Source organism: Schistocerca gregaria, chromosome X (genome assembly GCF_023897955.1).
Source record: "Schistocerca gregaria isolate iqSchGreg1 chromosome X, iqSchGreg1.2, whole genome shotgun sequence".
Lineage (NCBI taxonomy): Eukaryota > Metazoa > Arthropoda > Insecta > Orthoptera > Acrididae > Schistocerca > Schistocerca gregaria.
Window position 1 is genome coordinate 530,586,055 of NC_064931.1, and position 21,401 is coordinate 530,607,455.

General features: G+C 38.7%; 1 protein-coding gene across 3 annotated transcripts in view; it reads right to left on the reverse strand.

Moving 5' to 3' along the window:
* Nucleotides 1-3,311: 3,311 nt before the first annotated feature.
* The window catches only part of LOC126298867 (WD and tetratricopeptide repeats protein 1-like), a 214,222-nt gene continuing 196,132 nt past the window's right edge, over nucleotides 3,312-21,401 (reverse strand). The window contains exon 15 of one of the 3 annotated variants that reach the window (XM_049990378.1): nucleotides 3,312-4,487. In XM_049990378.1, coding sequence (XP_049846335.1) covers nucleotides 4,296-4,487 — 192 coding nt within the window. In that variant the 3' untranslated portion in view covers nucleotides 3,312-4,295. The remainder of the gene's footprint in view (nucleotides 4,488-21,401) is intronic. The other 2 variants (XM_049990380.1, XM_049990379.1) reach the window with 2 other exon arrangements.

The following is a 21,401-nucleotide window of genomic DNA, read 5'->3' on the forward strand; positions in this document are numbered from 1 at the left end:
GTTTCACTGTCTTCAGCAATTTTATTGTATTTTCTTAATGGGACATATTGTTGCTCATATAGGTGTCTCCTCATTTGCTGCACAGCTGACATTTTGGTATACTGTATTAACTCGAATCTAAGCCGCACTTTTTTTCCGGTTTTTGTAATCCAAAAAACTGCCTGCGGCTTAGAATCAAGTGCAAAGCAAGCGGAAATTCTGAAAAATGTTGGTGGGTGCCGCCACAACTTACTTCTGCCGTCGAATATATGTAGCGCTACACAGGCATGCTTTGTAGGCACAAAGATAAATACTGGCGCCAAAACCTATGCGTCAGTAAAGAAATTAAAAAAAAGAAAAGGTGGAAGAAGAGCTTTTTTCTCCACCCTGAGTTTCGGCCACTGCATTTTCATACATTATCCAACGAAGTAAATACAAATTCCGTATTGTTGATCTTCGAATGTAGCAGCATTTCAATGTACTACGAAAACCCTACTGGCAAGACTGTTTGGGATGTTTGTCAATATGGCCAACTCTACGTTCTGTATTTTTTTTCCTATCTGTGAGAAGAGATGGTTGCTAATAGGAACTTTTATGAATTGTTAATCACATGCAGTACTCTCGTCACCATAAGAGTAATATGAATATAAACATTTTGCCATGTATTGTTTCATGTTTGCTGCTATCTTATTTAAAACCTGTCTGCCTTATAAACAACAAAACTAGAGTGAGACAACAGCAAACGCAGAAGAATATACATATCATGTCATGTTTATATTTGTATTATTCTTATGCTTAACAGTGATACAGTCAGAAATGAAGGACGGAAATTGACTAGATTTTTAAATCTAAGATGACTCTAATTTCTGTGCAGTATGTAATGTACTGAAGAGGTGCATAGATTTTCAAACGGAGAAAATATTTCGCTAAACTCTCGTTCAGAACATCATCTATCATACACAGTCTATTATTTGGTTCCTGTTGATCATTATCAAAGAAAGCAGCAGTGTAAGTACCAACAAATAGCAGTCTCTTGCCATTGTTTTGCTAATGAGACGATTCCTCTCTCTTTTTTTTAAAATGGTAAGCGGCGGTAGCACACACAAAAGCAAGCCATGCGGTGAGCGGCGACAGGCCATAAACACGCACTATCAGAAGGCGACAAACAATGCATGACCCAGTACAGTAATGCATTTTCAGCTTAGAGTGACGTAAACACCTATAACAAAGAAAACTGTGCTTATCAGATCAAAGAAAAATAGGCAATCAATTCAAACCAGACGAAGCACGTGAAAAATGAAAGGTACCTATATAAATATGGACGGAGCGCCTGACGCATAGCAATGGCTACCTGGTAAAGCTTAACTGCTAAGCTTACGACTCAAACCAAACTACTGTAGCTGCATCATCATTCATTCGGAACTGTAATCGTAATTGAACACAGCGTCACTGTTTATGAAACATGACAACCTGGAATCCAAAAAATTTCAAAAACTGCAGATAACAAACAGTATCAAAATATTAGTTGTACTTCAGATAACCAATGGCTACATTAGCAACAATATAATCAACCCACTGAAAATACACATATGGAGGAGGAGGGGGGAGGAGGCCTTGGCGAGAGGGGGGGGGAGATTCAAATGGTCAAATGGTTCAAATGGCTCTGAGCACTATGGGACTTAATGACTGAGGGCATCAGTCCCCTAGAACTTAGAACTACTTAAACCAAACTAACCTCCTTAGGTGCACTGAGGCACGATTCAAAGCTAAGACTATAGTGGTGGCGCGGTTCCAGACTGTAGCACCTAGAACCGCTCGGCCACTCCGGCCGCCAGGGAAGAAAATTATGTTTGCTTAAAGTAGAATCAATCTCATAGTGTTCAAGTAAAATATTAGTGGTGCACTTGTTTGACACTGTCATATCAATTAAATATTTAGGCATAACACTGCAAAGTGACATGAAATGGAATGAGTATGTAATGTATGTTGTAGGGAAGACAGATGTTGATTTCAGTCTACAGGAAGAATTCTACTAATGTATAACTCACCTATAAAGGAGGCATTGAACAGAGCACTTCTGTGACTCATTCTCAAGTGTTTTGGATCACCATTAGGTCAAATTAGAAGATGATATCAAAGCAATTTATACATGTGCAGCTAGATTTGTTACCAATAGCTTCAATCAACAAGCAAGCATTTAAAAAATATTCCTTAAACTCAAATGGGAATCTCAGGAGGGAAGAGTAAGTTCTTTTCATGAGGAAGTTTAGAGAACCAGCATTTGTGACACAGTGGAGATATATCCTACCACCATCAACATACATCCTGTTTAAGGACCATAGAGTCAAGATATAAAAAATCAGGGCCCATATGGGAGCATATACAGAGTGGGTTTTTCCGCTGTTCCATTTACAAGAGGAACAAGAAATGGAATGAACAGCACTGATACATGGTACACTCCACCATGTACTGTATGGCAGCTTGCAGAATATGTATGCAGATGTAGAATCCTTCACCAAAACAATTTTTGTTTGAAAGCAAACAAATAAAAAGTGATATTTAACCTCACAATGAATATACTTTGGAAAAGTCACCCAGAACATAGTCTTGGCGGGGGGGGGGGGGGGGGGGGGGGGGGGACTTACCATATGGCAAGTCTCTGCTGGCCCGGGGTTCTGGGTGACTTTTCTGAACTCTCCTAATTTCCTAAACCTTATCAGTCCTTTTACTTCATCCCTCATCCTCCCCCTTCAACCCTTCTAGGAGCCAGTGGCTCAAGCTTGCATGTTTCTTTAACCTTTATGAGTTTTCTTCTGCTGCAGCTAGGTGAGTAGATTGTTTGATCTATCCAATAATAATATATTCTCAAAAACTGATTATTTTTGTTGACAAATCATTAACTGGATCACATAACAAGAATACTATGAAATACTTGGCTTCGACACTGTTTCAGTGCAATAATGCAATATGTATAAGTAATACTTTTAACCGTTTTTGCTTCAACAATGCTTGGCTACAATAGCCTAACAGTTGTCTTATTTACATATTCAAATGTTTGTGGTATGATTTTTAAATTATGTCCAATTTTTTTAATCATCCTGCAGAACCACCTCATGTATTATCTGTGGAAATATTATCATGTAGTGTTTTGTAAATGTGTACTATATATTTTGTTACTGATATGTTACACGTACATGAAGATCTCCTCGCACTGCATGCGTATAACATAACTGAGTGTATGTAACATAATTTACACAACATAATAAAACACAGTGTATCAAAATTATACCTGACATCTGTTTTTGGGTGCTGATGACAATGACAACACAAAATAATGGAAACAGTAAGTAGTGAATTCAAGGACAACATATTTTGATCAGTATTCTTACATGTTTTCCTCAGCAAACAGAAAAAACATATACACAAATAATAAATAAAAACATCACATACATGTTCAGTCTTCAAGAGTACAGTTACACATAAAGGTATTTTGCACCTAGTAATTGACAAGATCTGGTAAAGACCTAGTAACAACTTATTAAATTTACCTGATATGTTTATGGCCAAGAATTTTTAAGGCAGTTTAAAATTTTTCCATATTCCTTGTATGCGCTTGTGACCCCAAATCCAAAATTACCCATTCTGTATAACTTCAAATAATACTGTAATCCTCACTGCATCGATCTGTCTTGGTTATAACTTCACCAACTCCTTTGCTTCTTGTAGGTGAATTAAATCATTAATTTCCACAACAGGTTTTCCGCCAGCTGCATTGGGGAGAAAATGATTTTTTTTTATGAAATTATGATCTATCATATGCAAGAGATGGCTAGAAAACAGGAACTCCTGATGCTCTCTCTGTCATTCATGAAGTATCAATTACCTTTAATGAAACAACAACATATACATATCTACAGGGTTTGTGCTAACATATTTTCAATGAAATTTCTGAATTTCAGACAACTTTACATCAAGCACACAAAAATATTAAAAGAAATCGCTTGTTCATTTCTCAAACATTTTTAATAAATATTTTTATGTAGATATGAACACTCATGATACCTCTTCAAAATATTCTCAAGCATAAATGCCACAATGCAAAATGTAGACTCTCAAAAGTCTATACAAATACACACTTTATATCATTACACTATCCGTGCAATTAAATATCTCACAAATATTAAAAATATGTGCATAATGTACAATACAATTCTATCAATTTAGTATAAGTTCAGTTTTCCAACAGTTCCCAACAACTAATACTTTGGTTTGAGGGAACATTCAATCATAACACTGCCACATGCGATCTACTACTGTTAACTTGGCCGGCAATTAATTGTGGGATGATCTCCCTCATTACTAGACTCTGAATTTCCACCCCGCATCGCCTGGATACGATAACCCATATTTATAAGCATTACTTCAAATGGATCTGCATTCATTCGTTTTTGGTTTGCAGATGCAGCATCATATAGGTTTAACACCTCTCTATCATTTTTGGAACCATCCTGTAAAAGATGAAATATAAGAAATTTAGCTACAGTATTTTGCTGAAAAAAAAACCATATGTTAGTACGTAACAGCTTCACACTGCAGGACTAATTATGTCTATTTATCTTTACTTCCCTTGATTGTTGGCTGATGCACCTTAAAAATTTGTAGTTTTGTGGGACTGTGCTTTCAGTAGTCTAAGATGTGGCAAAAATGCAACTTTTAGATTTTTATGAAATCAAGGAGGCAGATACTTCAAAAAATTATTACTATCATTACCACTTTAAATTCAGAGCAACTTCCATTTTTCTAAGTAGCAGAATATTAAAAATACATGCATTACGAAAAATACACTGAACTGATCACTCAAAAATTTGAAACCAGTTTTGTCTGGTCACTTGTCAAGTCTCCCATATATCAGCTAACTGAAATACCACTATTACAATAAAAAATATTCACAACTCTTACCACAGAGATTAATTCTCCGTGAAAATTATGAAGACATCACATGTTGAAGACTACCTTGAGGAGATTGCTCCCATGCTCAAAATAGCTCAACAAGACATCAATGACACAAAATGCAGTATACTGGCACAAGAGAAATGAGACTGCTCTTGCTAACAAGAAACTATTTGCCATGGAGTATTTGTGTGTGACTATTTGTTGATCTTGGGTTGAGCCTTTCTGTGTGACAAGTTTCATAAAAATTTTCTCAATGGTAGCAGATGAGTAGTTTACAACAGATGTGTTCTTGCACTCCGCCTGAGAGTGAAAGAGAGTTCCTCAATAGCATAATGGAAAACGTCATGTAGAAATATTTTGATCAGTGAAAGGAATTAATGCAGAGATCTGTCAATTTAAATCGGTCCCATTTTGATCACAACTACTACTACTACCTGGATGTATTTGGTAAGTACACAAATTTACATCATCAGTCTAGTTTATTTTGTGTCAGAACTTCCACATGACATTTTCTGACAAAGTACAAGAACACGCCTACAGTAAGCTGCTTGGCCACTGATACTGAGTTCATTGATTATGAAGAAATTTGTAACAAAGATTAAAGAAGTCATGTACTAATACACTATGACAAATAGTTCCTTATTAATGTATGCAGTATTGTTCAGATTGTGTGAAGATAGTAAAATGACAGTGGAAAGAGGGAAATTGTGCAAAGCCTTTCGGGAGGGGGGGGGGGGGGGGTCGACACCCATGGCCCTCTCAAAAGGTGTGCCTCCAAATACAATTACTAAGTGATGGGGGCAACAGTTGAGAGACTGGCACCTCACTGTAATACACAGGCCTCAAATCTCAGACTAACTGTCCTCATATACACACATTAACAAAAGTGTTTCATCACCCCAATACACTGTTCAGATGTGTTGCTATTTTACCTGTTCCTGTACCGATAGGAAGGTCACCCCTGACACCGTTTGTAAAAAAAAAAAAAAAGTGTGCGCGTGAGCGCGCGCGCGCGCGTGCACACACACACACACACACACACACACACACACACACACACACACACACACACACACACACACACACACAGTGTTACCATAAGCATTATCTACAAGAAAAATGCCAAATTAAAATTAATTGGAGCATCTCAGCTGAAAGTAAAGCACCGTAAGGGATGTATTAAAGATGTCTGCAGAACAGTGGAGTGAATATCCACCACATCATGAAGGACAATCGATCATCAGGTCAACTTCTTCAAATTATGCGCAGAATGATTGTTAACCAGGGAATTTTCTTGACATGGTGCAAGTCACAGAATCCGTTCCACGTTTGACAGGTGCATGGGATGACATATCTACAACTTTAAAGTCAGCGGAACTGCAGGCTGAGTGCTCTAGAACTGAATTCAGCATTCAGAGAGGCTACAGGATGTCATGTATCACATCAAACTATTAGGAGATAAATGCATGATGAGAATCTCCATTCCTAAAGACCATGGCGGACACACATTGCACACCACAACTGGGTGATGTTTATGGGGTAAATTATGATGTGTTTGTACATTGACAATATGTTTGAAGGCAACCTGGTAGATTGAACACCAGCAATACTGTATATCACATGTGCAACAAGGTGGTAGTGGAGTGATGTTCTAGGATAGCACTAAATGGGGCCACTGTACCATATCTCTCATGTTTGAGGGCAATTCCTCTGCTCTACAGTACAGGAACAAGGTTCTGCAACCAACATTTTGGTGAAAATTTCATCCTGACAGTTGATAACTTGTGTGCTCATCATGCTTCTTTTTATGAACACGACCTGTCAGCATGCAAGAATCAACAGACTGGAGTAGCCTACCTGTTCCCCGAACATGAGATTAAACGAACCTGTGTGGGACTGATTGAAACAAATCATTTTTAAGGGTCGACAATGATCATGAACTCTGCATGGCTTACACCGAATCACCATTGAAGATAGGGACAATTTGGATATTGTGTAATGGATCTGAATATGATCCAGTGTTTTGTCTCGAGCTGCAGACAGTGTCAAATCCAATTTCCAATTCTAAGAGTGTCCAATTGAATGTATCACAATCTATATCAGTTCCATCTCACAGATGGTATGCCACGACAGAGTCAAGCCTATATCTGTGCAGTGGCACATTCTACCATGAACAGATGTTGCTCGGGATTTGAAATAAAGAGATATGTAAGACTTTTGTTGATGTGAGTCCATTGCATTTGGCATTTCTAAATCACTTCACATGAATGTCATATTCGTTTCTTCAAAAAGACTGGTTTCTTTCGTTGTCCTTGAAGAAATAAAAATTTAATATGCCTGTGATGACTGCATTACTGCAGAGATGTTACATTTTACTCTTTTTTCTTGTTTCCTTCCTTCCTAGTAAAATTTCAACCTTATCAAAACTGGAAGAGTGTCTTATAAAGTGATATCAGCAAAAGATAATCTTGTGTATAACAAGAGTCCAGTTATTAATGACAGAATGGTATCTTCTTAACCTACACCGAAAGTGACTAAGAAGCTCTCAAGAAATGAGAACATACACAACTATTCAGAATTTACTCCAAGGATTTCAATAAACTCCGAGTGAAGCCAACGTTAGATGAACAGCAACAACTTGAAAAGCGGAAGGAGGGGGTTGTTTAGAGCTAACTGTCAAGTACCATAACATTGAGTAAGGGATCTTAATGTGACCAGGTGCTGTGTCTCAAGCTGCAAACTACACTCCTGGAAATGGAAAAAAGAACACATTGACACCGGTGTGTCAGACCCACCATACTTGCTCCGGACACTGCGAGAGGGCAATGATCACACGCACGGCACAGCGGACACACCAGGAACCGCGGTGTTGGCCGTCGAATGGCGCTAGCTGCGTAGCATTTGTGCACCGCCGCCGTCAGTGTCAGCCAGTTTGCCGTGGCATACGGAGCTCCATCGCAGTCTTTAACACTGGTAGCATGCCGCGACAGCGTGGACGTGAACCGTATGTGCAGTTGACGGACTTTGAGAGAGGGCGTATAGTGGGCATGCGGGAGGCCGGGTGGACGTACCGCCGAATTGCTCAACACGTGGGGCGTGAGGTCTCCACAGTACATCGATGTTGTTGCCAGTGGTCGGCGGAAGGTGCACGTGCCTGTCGACCTGGGACCGGACCGCAGCGACGTACGGATGCACGCCAAGACCGTAGGATCCTACGCAGTGCCGTAGGGGACCGCACCGCCACTTCCCAGCAAATTAGGGACACTGTTGCTCCTGGGGTATTGGCGAGGACCATTCGCAACCGTCTCCATGAAGCTGGGCTACGGTCCCGCACACCGTTAGGCCGTCTTCCGCTCACGCCCCAACATCGTGCAGACCGCCTCCAGTGGTGTAGCGACAGGCGTGAATGGAGGGACGAATGGAGACGTGTCGTCTTCAGCGATGAGAGTCGCTTCTGCCTTGGTGCCAATGATGGTCGTATGCGTGTTTGGCGCCGTGCAGGTGAGCGCCACAATCAGGACTGCATACGACCGAGGCACACAGGGCCAACACCCGGCATCATGGTGTGGGAAGCGATCTCCTACACTGGCCGTACACCTCTGGTCATCGTCGAGGGGACACTGAATAGTGCACAGTACATCCAAACCGTCATCGAACCCATCGTTCTACCATTCCTAGACCGGCAAGGGAACTTGCTGTTCCAACAGGACAATGCACGTCCGCATGTATCCCGTGCCACCCAACGTGTTCTAGAAGGTGTAAGTCAACTACCCTGGCCAGCAAGATCTCCGGATCTGTCCCCCATTGAGCATGTTTGGGACTGGATGAAGCGTCGTCTCACGCAGTCTCCACGTCCAGCACGAACGCTGGTCCAACTGAGGCGCCAGGTGGAAATGGCATGGCAAGCCGTTCCACAGGACTACATCCAGCATCTCTACGATCGTCTCCATGGGAGAATAGCAGCCTGCATTGCTGCGAAAGGTGGATATACACTGTACTAGTGCCGACATTGTGCATGCTCTGTTGCCTGTGTCTATGTGCCTGTGGTTCTGTCAGTGTGATCATGTGATGTATCTGACCCCAGGAATGTGTCAATAAAGTTTCCCCTTCCTGGGACAATGAATTCATGGTGTTCTTATTTCAATTTCCAGGAGTGTATCTTAGATCCACTTCCCATGGGGCCAACTGAAATATCATACTTTAAGCCAGTTCCATCTGTCCTCCTTAGTAATCAGCACTCAAACAATGACAATGGTATGTTCACAGTCATACCTCAAAAATACACCTTTGCCCGAGTCTTTGCTGAGTCTAGACATATTCACTCCTCATTAGTGATCTTGGACCAATCACACACTGTGTTTAGTACATAGCATCTTACTTTGAGATGCATGAAGAACTGCAATGGGTTCTGAGGTCCTAGTGTTCTAAACATCAGAAAGAACAGTGCTCACTTTATCAACTTGCTGCTCACAGTTTTCATTTTATTTTGAACATCATTTCATCTAAAACTCAAACACTTTAAGATACTTCTTATTTGAAAGTTCAGGTGTGGAGCTTGGTGGTCTGTTGGAAAGTAGTTGTTCCTGAAATGAGGATCCTGCCTTGTACTCTTCTGGCTGGATACAATGTACCAGGTTTACCTCATAATTTTTCCGAATACAGAGTGACAGCTTATGAAAATAGCCAACCTTCAAATTCAACCATAAGAAGCATATATGTTGCTAGTAAGGCATTTTTTTTCAGAGTTGTTTTCTCAGGACTACAAAAACGAACTATTTCTGTTGGTTGGTTCTTAATACTCCGTGCAAATTCACCATACTTGGTAGAAATTTCAGCAGCTTTTTTGTATCCCCAGATGCTAGGAAGAAAAGAGTGTGTCCGAGAAAGCTTATGTACACCTAATACAACTGGGATGCAGCAAAAAGAACACCTGCATTGATGTTGAGTGTTTCAACAGCTCTGTACTTTCCTCACAACTGGAGTGGTTAAGCCCAGATCTCCACACTCTGATGATGTGATGGTCCATTGTTATGTTCCGAGATTGTAGTAAATGAGCACTTGTGACACTGACGTGCCAATATCTCAGAAGCCTATTTTCTCTATACCAAAATGCATTCAGCAGTGACCACATCCCTTAAACGTTCACTATTTGGCAGCAACAAAGTGCCCAGTGGACCAAGTCCACATTGGTGAATTCTGCAAGTGTGGTGCACATTATTCATATTGATCTTTATCATGTTGGGTGCCTTTTCTGACCTCCTTTCATCCTTACATATGCGTGAGCTAGCTGTAAATGTTTTCAGTCCAATAGCCTACAAATCTACATATGGAAATAATGATGTCAAATATGTAAAAATAATGAAGACACGATTGAAGAAAAACAGTAAGAAAAATGTATACTAATGTCAAAGACAGAAACAATCTACAGTTAGTGGTAATTTCAATGTAAATTTCCCCTATACTCATTGCAGAAAGAACAAATGTACAATTAAAACTTACACTATGTAAATAGGATCATTTTCTGGGGACACTCAACATAAAAGCACTAAGAACAATTTGTGGCCTTAATAGATGGAGACCTGTAAATCTCATTTTAATGAGCTTGGTATTCTGAATGTTCCAAGCTTGCTCATTTACGGAACTATCCTGTTCACTAGGGACTACCTCTTGAAAACAGGGAAACTACTACAAAACAAAAATGTACCCAACTAGTGTACCAGAAGGAAATCAAATATTCATCAAAAATATCACAGAACTGCAGTGTATCAGAGGAGCATAATTAACACTAGTGTAATACTACACAATAAGATACCAGAGGAAATAAAACTTGCTACGTATGCAGAATTTAAAATTGAACAAAAGGGATTTCTAAGAAAGCACTGTTTCTATTCCGTAAAAGAATTCCTGAATATGTAACAAAACAAGTTACTTAAAAATTAAATTGTAGGAATATGTACCTAACTTTAATTTGCTATTATTTGTTAAGATTATGTACTGCATCAACGTTTCTTTGGTCTGTCCAATATCAATTTTACAATTTTTGCTGTATGATATAACTGGACCAATTAAAAAACCAACCTATCAATCAAAATAACTCTTTACTTGTGATGCGAGATAGGTACAATTTCTTGTAAAACACAATACACTAGTTTAGTTCTCAGGATACATTAACTCTGAACTAGCAATGTATAACAAAGTATCGGGCAGGCACAACTGTTGGCTAAGTATGTGCTCATACAATCAGGTCAAACTTTACCAGCCTACTGTTTTGGTTTTTTCCCCCTCTTGTAACATATAAAATATTTTGGCATCATAAATGCTAAAACTAATTCATTCAAACATAGTAAAAACTTCACCATGTTTAACAAAATATGATAGTGTATGCCATTAAATATTAAGTCACAGCTTACTTTATAACTGAAGCCACCTTCTGATATTCATCTACCAGTTAGTATCACAGACCACGGTTAGCTTTCAACTTGAAGTTTCGGTTTCAGATTTCTATCAGAGCTGATAATTTCATTTGCACATAATACTTCAATAACTCACTGCCGCACACATCTTCGGGTATACTAGACAATGGTCTTACACCCTATGACACTCAGATCGCCTCCAAACCCCACGACCCTGATATTACTCTGTGAAATACATCTCTCTTCAGTGTTTATAGGTTCTAGTAGATGACAAGACGGGTGAGATTTTATTGAACTACTGGATCAGTGGTGGCTTTGGATGAAAACTAAATATGTAACAGTCTTTTTGTTGTGACTATCTGCAACTTAACATTTAACCTTTACGAGTTTCAATCTGTTCTTTCTCTAATATACTTGATATTTCGATCTGAAGTTTCCATTGTTTTATTTCACTTGTTTCCATAGCCCACGTGACTTGTTTTTGGTTGCCATGCCGTTTATTGGTGACTGTTACTACTTCAGCTAGGCTTTACAGTTTTATCAACAATTCAGTGTGTTATAAACTCTTGCCACACTTGGAAATTTCTGTATTACCATCATCTTCCACAATTCCATCCCATCATATGATAACCTCAAGTCTATGAGAAATCCTCATAGGAACATTCGTCTAACTCTTGTCATTGGAATGTAATACCGAAAGACTTTGATACCAACCGTGTATTGTGTTTCACATGGTATACGCTTCACACTACTGTCATTGTTAATATGTAGCACGGCACTGTGAGGAAGAAAGCAAAATATGACCCTCCGTCGCAACTGGCAACAAAGAACTGAAGCCTTAATATTAAAAGCTGGTCTAAATCCATGAATTTTCAAATATTTCAAGACAGTTCTCAAGACTTAAGGTTAAGAGACAGAGGCAGCAACGCTAGCCACTAAATGGGAAACTGATATAATAAATGATTAGGGTGAGAAGTTGGCAGTCATGAGTAAATACAACAAATAAACGTTGCATACAAAGTGTATAGCTGTAAGTAAATCAATAGAAAGAGTGTTACTATATCTGGTCAACAAGTTGCTGGCACTTTGGGGAGTGTAAAATAGATCCTCTTCACTTGAAACAATGGATATGACTGTGGGGAAGAAAATGATGAAGTGAAGGAAGAATATTTTGTTTTGTAATACATGCATGCAGTCCTGTGGGTGTACAACTTTGCTTCTGCCGTTTGCCGATAGGTGGTGACAACGGTAAGTAGTGATTGAAAGAAACAGATCACAGACGTCAGGCAGTTAACTAGGATCTTGGTCAACATAACCTCATTCAAACATTAGTTGATTTGTGTATGCATGATAAAGTTGTTCTTGATTGAAAATGTCAGTTTACAAGCCTAATTCTCGTCATTTGTGGGAGCTGTTACTATTTTGTTTCAGTATGAAGAAAACAGCGGCTGAGTCTATTCGAATGCCCTCAAAGCTATGGTCATGATTCAGAAAGAAGGAACTTGGGTCCTGTGTGAGCTGAAACCAAGAGACATTGAACGGCATTTGTGCGTTTGAGAAAAGTTGCTTCAGAGGCAAAAATGGAAGGGATTTCTGCTTCGTATTGTGACCGGGAACAAAAAATGGGTTCATTACAGTAACCCTAAATGCAAAAAATCATGCGGATATCCCAGCCATGCTTCCACGTCAACAGCCAAACCAAATATTCACAGCTCCAAGATAATGCTCTGCATTTGTGCGACCAGCTCAACGTCATGTACCATGAGGTTTTAAAACCAAGTGAAACAATCACTGGTGCCCGTTATCGAATGCAATTAATGTGTTTGAACATAGCACTAAAATACAAATGGCTGCAATACAGCGAGAGGCACGACAAAATGATTTTGCAGCATGACAATGCTCAACCCCACGTTGCAAAAGAGGTCAAAACATACATGGAAACTTTAAAATGGGAAGTCCTACCCACCCACTGTATTCTCCAGACATTGCTCCCTCTCACTATCACCAGTTTAGATCAATGGCGCATGGCCTGGCTGACCAACATTTCCGATCTCATGAAGAAAGTCACTAATTGGATCGATTCATGGATCACTTCAAAAGATGAACAATTTTTTTGATGCAGGATTCGTGCACTGCCCGAAAGATAGGAGAAATTACTGGCCAGTGATGGAAAATACTTTGAATGATACATGTGTAACCAATTTGTTTCATTAAAGCCTCAAATTTTGGGCAAAAAACGGCAGAAGCAAAGTTGTACACCTTGTATATACACAGAAAAATGTATTAATATGGTCTTAAAATGGGAAGCCTGTAAAAAAGGAAGCAAGATGCAAATTTAAAAGCTGCAGCTGTGGAGAAAGACAAGCGTGCAGTGGAATGATTTACCAATGATTCAATTTTACCCATAGAAGGTATTCCAAGTGTTTTGGATAAGTACCTATAAAAGGGCAGCATGGCAAATGAGACCGCAATAATAATGAAAGATTACTAGAGCACAAAAAGCATGATAAAATTGAAAAACACACCTGAAAATCTGTGGGGAAGTAAGGGAAATGAAACATCAGAACATGGACACAAAAGGCAAACCACAGGGAATACAAGATACTGAACATGTGTGAAATGATAGAATGTACCCAGTTCAATACAAGAAGAGAAATGAGCATCATTCAAATATACCATGAATTTCTAGTTATACCTAATTTGTATGTTAATATTATACTGGGGACTGACTGACTGAGAAAATACCAGGAAAAAATAGACTGAGTGGAATATAAAGTGAATTTGATTCATAGTACAGTTGAATTTAATGATGAAGTTATTAGTAGAGGTGAAACTGTAAAATATGGGTACAATTATGTAGGAATGAGAGCATAAATATTTCTGTGCCTTGTGAAGAAAGAAATAAGTTTAGACAAGGCAGAGAGAGAGAGAGAGAGAGAGAGAGAGAGAGAGAGAGAGGACAGCAGGTATTGTCGGAAAGTCAAACACGATGTGAAGTTATGGGACACAGATATCTTTATTACAGACCATGTTTAAGAAAAATCACATGAAGCATCCCATGAAGTCATTGTAAAAATGTCTAAAGAAGTAATATAGGTTTGTTTGAAGTTGCAGGTATACTACATTAAGCTAATACTAGTTGTATTCAAAACCAAGTAAAAAGTTTCATTGAAGACTAATGTGAATTTAAAGTCATGTAATTGTTCCTTTAAAACACATGTGTTGGACCACAGCACCTACAGCTTTCGTTTGCACATTAATAACAATAAGGGGCTTAGTTCTGCAGATTGTCATGTTGAAGGAATGAATTACCAATCATTCTGGTTCACTATCAGTTTTTAATATGTCCCTATTCCTAACCACACCACCAAATCTGTCTCAATAGCAACGGTTGAGCAGTATTGTAGCCATGCCCAAAAGTTGGTTCTCTGTTCTACCCAGCATTTTTGGGCAATTTCAGACAGTATTACAGTTGAACTGCTTTGTTAAATGATCCCTGGTCTCAGATAAAGAACTTATCCAAGTGAGACATTATTCATTCAACTGTTGAGGCCAGTTAATTAATGATATACCAAACAGAAATATGAATATAATTTTAAGGGCGAAGATAAGTGTTCAAAATGAAAATCGCAATTTTATATGAATTACAGAAAAATGGATCCAATGATAAAATCTGTCTGCTATTTTTGTAATACTTTATTTTATTAAGCAGTGTACAATTTGAAGCACAGCTTTATCTTTTGGAGTCAGTTGACTGCTTAAAGAGCTGGCTTTTTTTAAGGAGTTCCTTGCGGGCTGGGGGAGTGGCCATGTACATAAGAAACAGTATTCCATTTTATTCTGTAGATGTATCACAGCACTGCACTGAACAGATATTTGAATGTCGTGCAGGGGCAGTTGAATTTAGTGAAACTAAACTTCTAATTGTTGTTGTCATTTATAGGTGTCCTAACTCTGCTTCAGAGCATTTCTGCTCAAGCTAGAGAGGTTTCTTGGTTCACTTTATAGGAAGTACCATAAATTAGTTGTGTGTGGTGCCTTCAATATTAATTTTGTATACAACTGTGCAAGAACAAGGATGTTAGCAGACCTCCTAAATTCATATGATCTCGTGTAGATTGTCCTTTTTCCAACCAGGGTGCAAGGGAACAGTAGCACAGCCATAGACAATATTTTTATTCATTCCTCACTACTAGACGAGCATTCTGTTAGTTAAAGGGTGAATGGCCTTTCAGACCATGATGCACAAATTTTAACACTAAAAGGGTTTTCTATTCAAACAAATGTCACATATAATGACAAACTATGTACGAAAGCTAATCCAATGGCAACAGAGAATTTTTTAAACCTTGCGAAGGAACAAGAGTCGCAGGATATTTATAGTGCCAATAACATAGATGACAAATATAATGCTTTTCTTAACCCATTCCTCATGCTCTTTGAGAGTTGCTTTCCATTAGAACGTTCGAAATGGGGTACTAGCAGTAAAAGGCAGCCTGGGTGGCTGACTAGTGTGATAAGAATATCATGTAGAACAAAGTGGGAATTATATCAAAATGTTAGAAGTAGTCACAATCAAGTTACAGCAGCCCATTACAAACAGTATTGTAAGGTGTTTAAAAATGTTATTAGGAAGGCAAAGAGTATGTGGTATGCAAACAGAACAGCTAATTCACAAGACAAAATTAAAACCATACAGTCAGTTGTGATGGAAGTATCATACAGTATTTAACAATCATGTTCAGAGCATTGCTCCTGAATTGAATAAAAACTTAAGTTTCTACAGGGAATCATATAACTCTCTTGGAAAATGCTTTTCCGAGATTAATGTCTGAAATATTACTCTGTGATACTGACAAGGTGGAGACTGACTCAATATTTAAATCACTGAAGACTAAGGACTCTCATGGATATGATGGCATGACTAGCAGAATATTAAAGTACTGTTCTGCACATGTTAGCCCTGTACTTAGCCATATTTGTAATTTTTCCTTTAAGAATGGTCAGTTTCCTGAGTGATTAAAGCATTCAGTAGTGAAACCACTTTATAAAAAGGGAGAAAGGGATAATGTAGACAATTTTAGACCTATTTCTATGCCATCAGTGTTTGCTAAAGTTATTGAAAAGGCTGTGTATTTAAGTATAATTGATCATTTTATATCATACAATGGCTGTGATGTGGGGTCTGAGTGGGGTACAGTCAAATGGGGGGTGCCCCAGGGATCAGTGTTGGGGCCACTCCTGTTCGTTATATATAAATAATATGCCCTCTAGTATCATGGCTAATTCTAAAATATTTCTGTTTGCCGATGACACTAGCTTGGTAGTAAAGGATGTTGTGTGCAACATTGACTCGGTTTTGAAGTAGAGCAGTACATGACCTCAGTTCATGGCTTGTAGAAAATAAACTAACATTAAATCACAGTAAGACTCAGTTTTTACAGTTCCTAACACACAATTCAACAAAACCTGGCGTTTTAATCTCACAGAACGGACATACGATTAGTGAAACTGAACAGTTCAAATTTCTAGGTGTTCAAATAGATACTAAAATTCTGTGGAAAGCCCACGTTCAGTACCTTGTTTAAATACTTCATGCTACCATTTTTACTATTCAAACAATATTTTAAGTGATTGTCTGACACAAAACTTAGTCTACTTTGCTTACTTTCATTCACTTATGTCCTATGATACATATTTTGGAGTAACACGTCCCATTCTAAATGGATATTTTTGCCTCAGAAACAGGCAGTTCAACAAAATAAGTAGTGTAAGTTCGCAAACCTCTTGTTGACCCCTGTTCAGTAGTCTGGGTAGTTTGACATTGCCCTCTTGTTAATAATATCAGCTTATTCCCAAGAATTAGCAGCTTTCACTAAGTTAATACTCAGCAGAAATCCAGTTTACATTTGGATCACACTTCCTTAACATTTGTGTAGAAAGGTGTGCAGTATACTGCTGTATCCATTTTCAATAATCTACCATAAGAATTGAAAAATCTTAGCAGTAATCCACATGCTTTCAAATCAAAACTGGAGAGTTTCCTCATAGGTCACTCCTTCTATTCTGTTGAGGAGTTCCTTGAAAAATAAAGCTGACTCGTATGTTGTATTGTTGACTGTGTTTACTTAAATATTGTGACTTCACTTCCTTTCGGTTCATAAACATTTTATTTTATCTGTTATTGCTTTTATGTTGTAATTTCATGTACTGACATGTTCCACGACCTTTGAGATTTGCTCCTCAATTTGGTCCTACAGTAAATAAATAAATGAAAATAAAAAAGCTGCACTGTGACATCAATGGTATTAATGTGTATCTGCATATGTTGTTTTCTTGCATATGACATCACAGTGAAGTTTCTTCCTCTGGAAAGATGGAGTGAAAGACAAAACAGTTGTAAGAGTGCTCTGATATTAGGAAAACAAGTATATTGTGTAAGAAGCTCAGTTAATTTGATAAAAGGCTGGAATGTATCTGTCTTGCTATGTGTTTTGAGTCTGCTTTAGGTGATTTTTTTATTTCATGCTTTAATGTACGACATATGTAAAGATTATAACAAAAATGATCTTTTAGAGATCTCAATAGCAGGCTTATTACTGCCCTTCTGTATATGAATGAATGAATGAATGAATGAATGAATGAATAAATAAAGAGTGTGAAAGACAACCTCAGTTCGCAGAAGGCCAGGGTACACACTGAGGCGACTTAAGTCATGAAATACCTCATATTGTGTCAGACCACCTTTTGCACAGTGTAGAGCAGCAACTCGACGTAGCATGGACTCCACAAGTCATTGGAAGTCCACTGCAAAAATAATGAGCCATGTGAATTGTTCAACACATTCTTCAAACCAATTATGAATCTTTGTGGCCTGGTGACAAGGCAATTGTCATCCATAAAAATTCCTTGTTGTTTGGGAACATGATTTACTGCAAACGGTCCCCAAGTAGCTGAACTCAACCATTTCCACTCAATCATCATTTCAGTTGGATCAGTGGGCCCAGTCCATTCCATACTAAAACAGCCCACACCATTATGGAGCCACCACCAGCTTGCACAGTGCGTTGTTAACAACTTAGGTCCATGCCTTTATGGGGTCTGCACCACACACTAATCCTACCACCAGTTCTTACCAACTGTGATCACGACTTATCTGATCAGGCCACAGATTTCAAGTCATCTAGGGTCCTACCAATATGGTCATGAGTGCAGGAGAGACACTGCAGGCAATGTCATTCTGTTAGCAAAGGCACTCGTGTCAGTCGTTTGTTACCACAGCCCATCAACACCAAATTTTGTGACAATGTCCTAATCAATATGTTCGTCGTATGACTCACATTTATTTCTGTGGTTATTTCATGCAGGTACTGCTTGTATGTTAGTACTGACAACTCTACGCAAATGCTGCTGCTCTCAGTCATTTAGTGGAGGCCGTTAATCACTGCGTTGTCTGTGGTGAGAGGTAATGCCTGAAATTTGGTATTCTTGGCTCACTCTTGATGCTGTGGATCTTTGAGTATTGAATTCCCTAACAATTTCCAAAATGAAATGTCCCAGGCATGTAGCTCCAAATACCCTTCAGGGTTCAAGCTCTGGTAATTCCATCGTGCTGCCATAATCATGTCGGAAAGCTTATCACATGTATCACCTGAGCACAAATGACTAATGCACCAAAGCACTGCCCTTTTACACTTTGTGTACACGTTACTACCACCATCTGTAGATGTGCACATCACTATCCCACAACTTTTGCCACCTCAATGTATCAGATTCCATGCGAATGGGACAAGATAAATATTGGACAAACAATGCATACCAATGAGATTGATGCTGAGAACACCAGACACACACTCAAATTAGGAGCCCCAACAAGTTGGTACTCACAGAGCACTGACTGTCAGAGAATCATGTGTTGGAATACAAACGTACCAGGATTTTAGTCCTAACTTCCAAATATTGAGACAGTGTCATTACAGATGCTATCGAAATTGTCTATCAGGGATAATTAGCAACAGGAATTGTGGCTATAACATCAGCAAGGCTTGGAAAGCAGCACTGAGTCTAATCAAGAAGATGCTCACGAAACATAACAATCTGGCAACCAAGGTGGAGAAAGCAACTACACTGATGCTACCACAGATGCCGACACAAGTGTCTCTGTGATTGCCAACACCCACTCTCGGCCATGGACTGTGGGAGGAATAGGTTGTGATGGGAGGGAATATAAGTTAGTTGTGCACCCTCAGGGGCTCAGTTCGTCAATGCACCTGATGACGGCAACATATCTGAGTGCTGAAATATTGTGCCAATTGGACACTATGGACCGGCAGTACACCCGTGGACTGTTTGCTGAATGTATGTGGTTTGTGAACTTAGCACAGAAGTCTTCCCTTATAAAAAATTAATGTTATGGTGCACATCGCAAAAATACATGGGCAGGCTTTTTTGAGAATGTGTGACAATGTCACCATTTTCGAGGCTGCATGGGGCCATCCCTCCTGTAAAACTTGTGGGAACAGCCAACTCCTGTAGCCCGGTGCCAAAATTGCCTGAATCAATACTCTCTTGGGTATAAAATGAGCCTAAAAAATACAAAAGGTTAATTTTTGGTAAGTAAAATTATAATTTAAAAATAATAAGTATATTAATGTAAAATATAGAAATATGCATCCTTCCCCCCCCCCCCCTCTCTCTCTCTCTCTCTCTCTCTCTCTCTCTCTCTCTCTCTCTGTGTGTGTGTGTGTGTGTGTGTGTGTGTGTGTGTGTGTGTGTGTGTGTGTGTGTGTGTCATCTAGCATGCTCAAGCACACGTCCTCACATTCTGACAGCTCTTCATGACACAATAGGTAGCCATGAGGAGTTAAAACGATATGTCTTGTATGAAGCCAAGCTAAAATTATCTTCCTCCATCTGAGGGACTGTATAGAAGTATGCCATATGGATGGATCAGTTAATAATTCTTAAGTTTTTTACTTGCTTACAGCCACTCTCTTTCCCACATACCCATGACTGTTCTTTTCACCAGAGAACTCACATAATGCTACTGAATTCTCAACACAAACCTACTTGGCAGCTGTGTCTGCAATATTATTACTGTGAATTCCAAAGTGCCTGCACCCAACAAAATGACACCTGTTACATCCACTTCTGCAGAGAAAATAGTGCATAATGTTGGTTTGGACAAGATTCTCTACTAGAAACAGTTGCTGCAAGACACACTGAGTGTCTGACGAGATGAAGAAACTATTCATATGGCCACATTTAATCTGCTTCAGAACCATGAAGAGTGAATATAACTCAGCATCAATGATGCTGGTAGAAGACTCAATAGGGTGTTGTCTGGTAAATCAACTGAACAGCCAGTTAGTCCCCATACAGCCAACTGTGTACATCACTATGTCATTAAAGTGCTCATTTAAAACACTATTATTATTATTATTATTATTATTATTATTATTATTATTATTATTATTATTATTTATTTGCTATTTTCTTTTAGTCTGTCATCTATATAAAATGACAGACCAAATGTTGAACATTATTTGGTAAGAATATAGCACATAATATTTAACATAATTTCACAAGTGTTAGTAAAAACTAAGCATTTTGCTGTTTAAGTAAGGAAAACATTTACACAGAATATCTACATAAAAATTAATAATAATACTAAAAAAATTAAAAAATTAAAAAGTCTACATATTACCATTTGGCCATCTGTCGTACAGATATCCGTTCATCTGGAATACATAAGGCACACACTACTGGTCTATTAGACAATGCAGCATTGGTGATTACAAATTTTGTATTTTATAATTATGGACTACACTACTATACAACACTACACTACACAGCACTACGCTACACTACACTACACTACACTACACAAACTACACTACATTCAACTACTATACTTGGTATCAGAAGCAAAGTGGATTTCTCATTGTTTGGATGGTTAGCCCCCACTGCTCTGAAATGCAACTCAGGATTCACAGGAGCTGCGCTGCTGTGCCAGCGAAGTTGTAGAGATTGGGAGATGGTTGTCAGCGTCTCAGG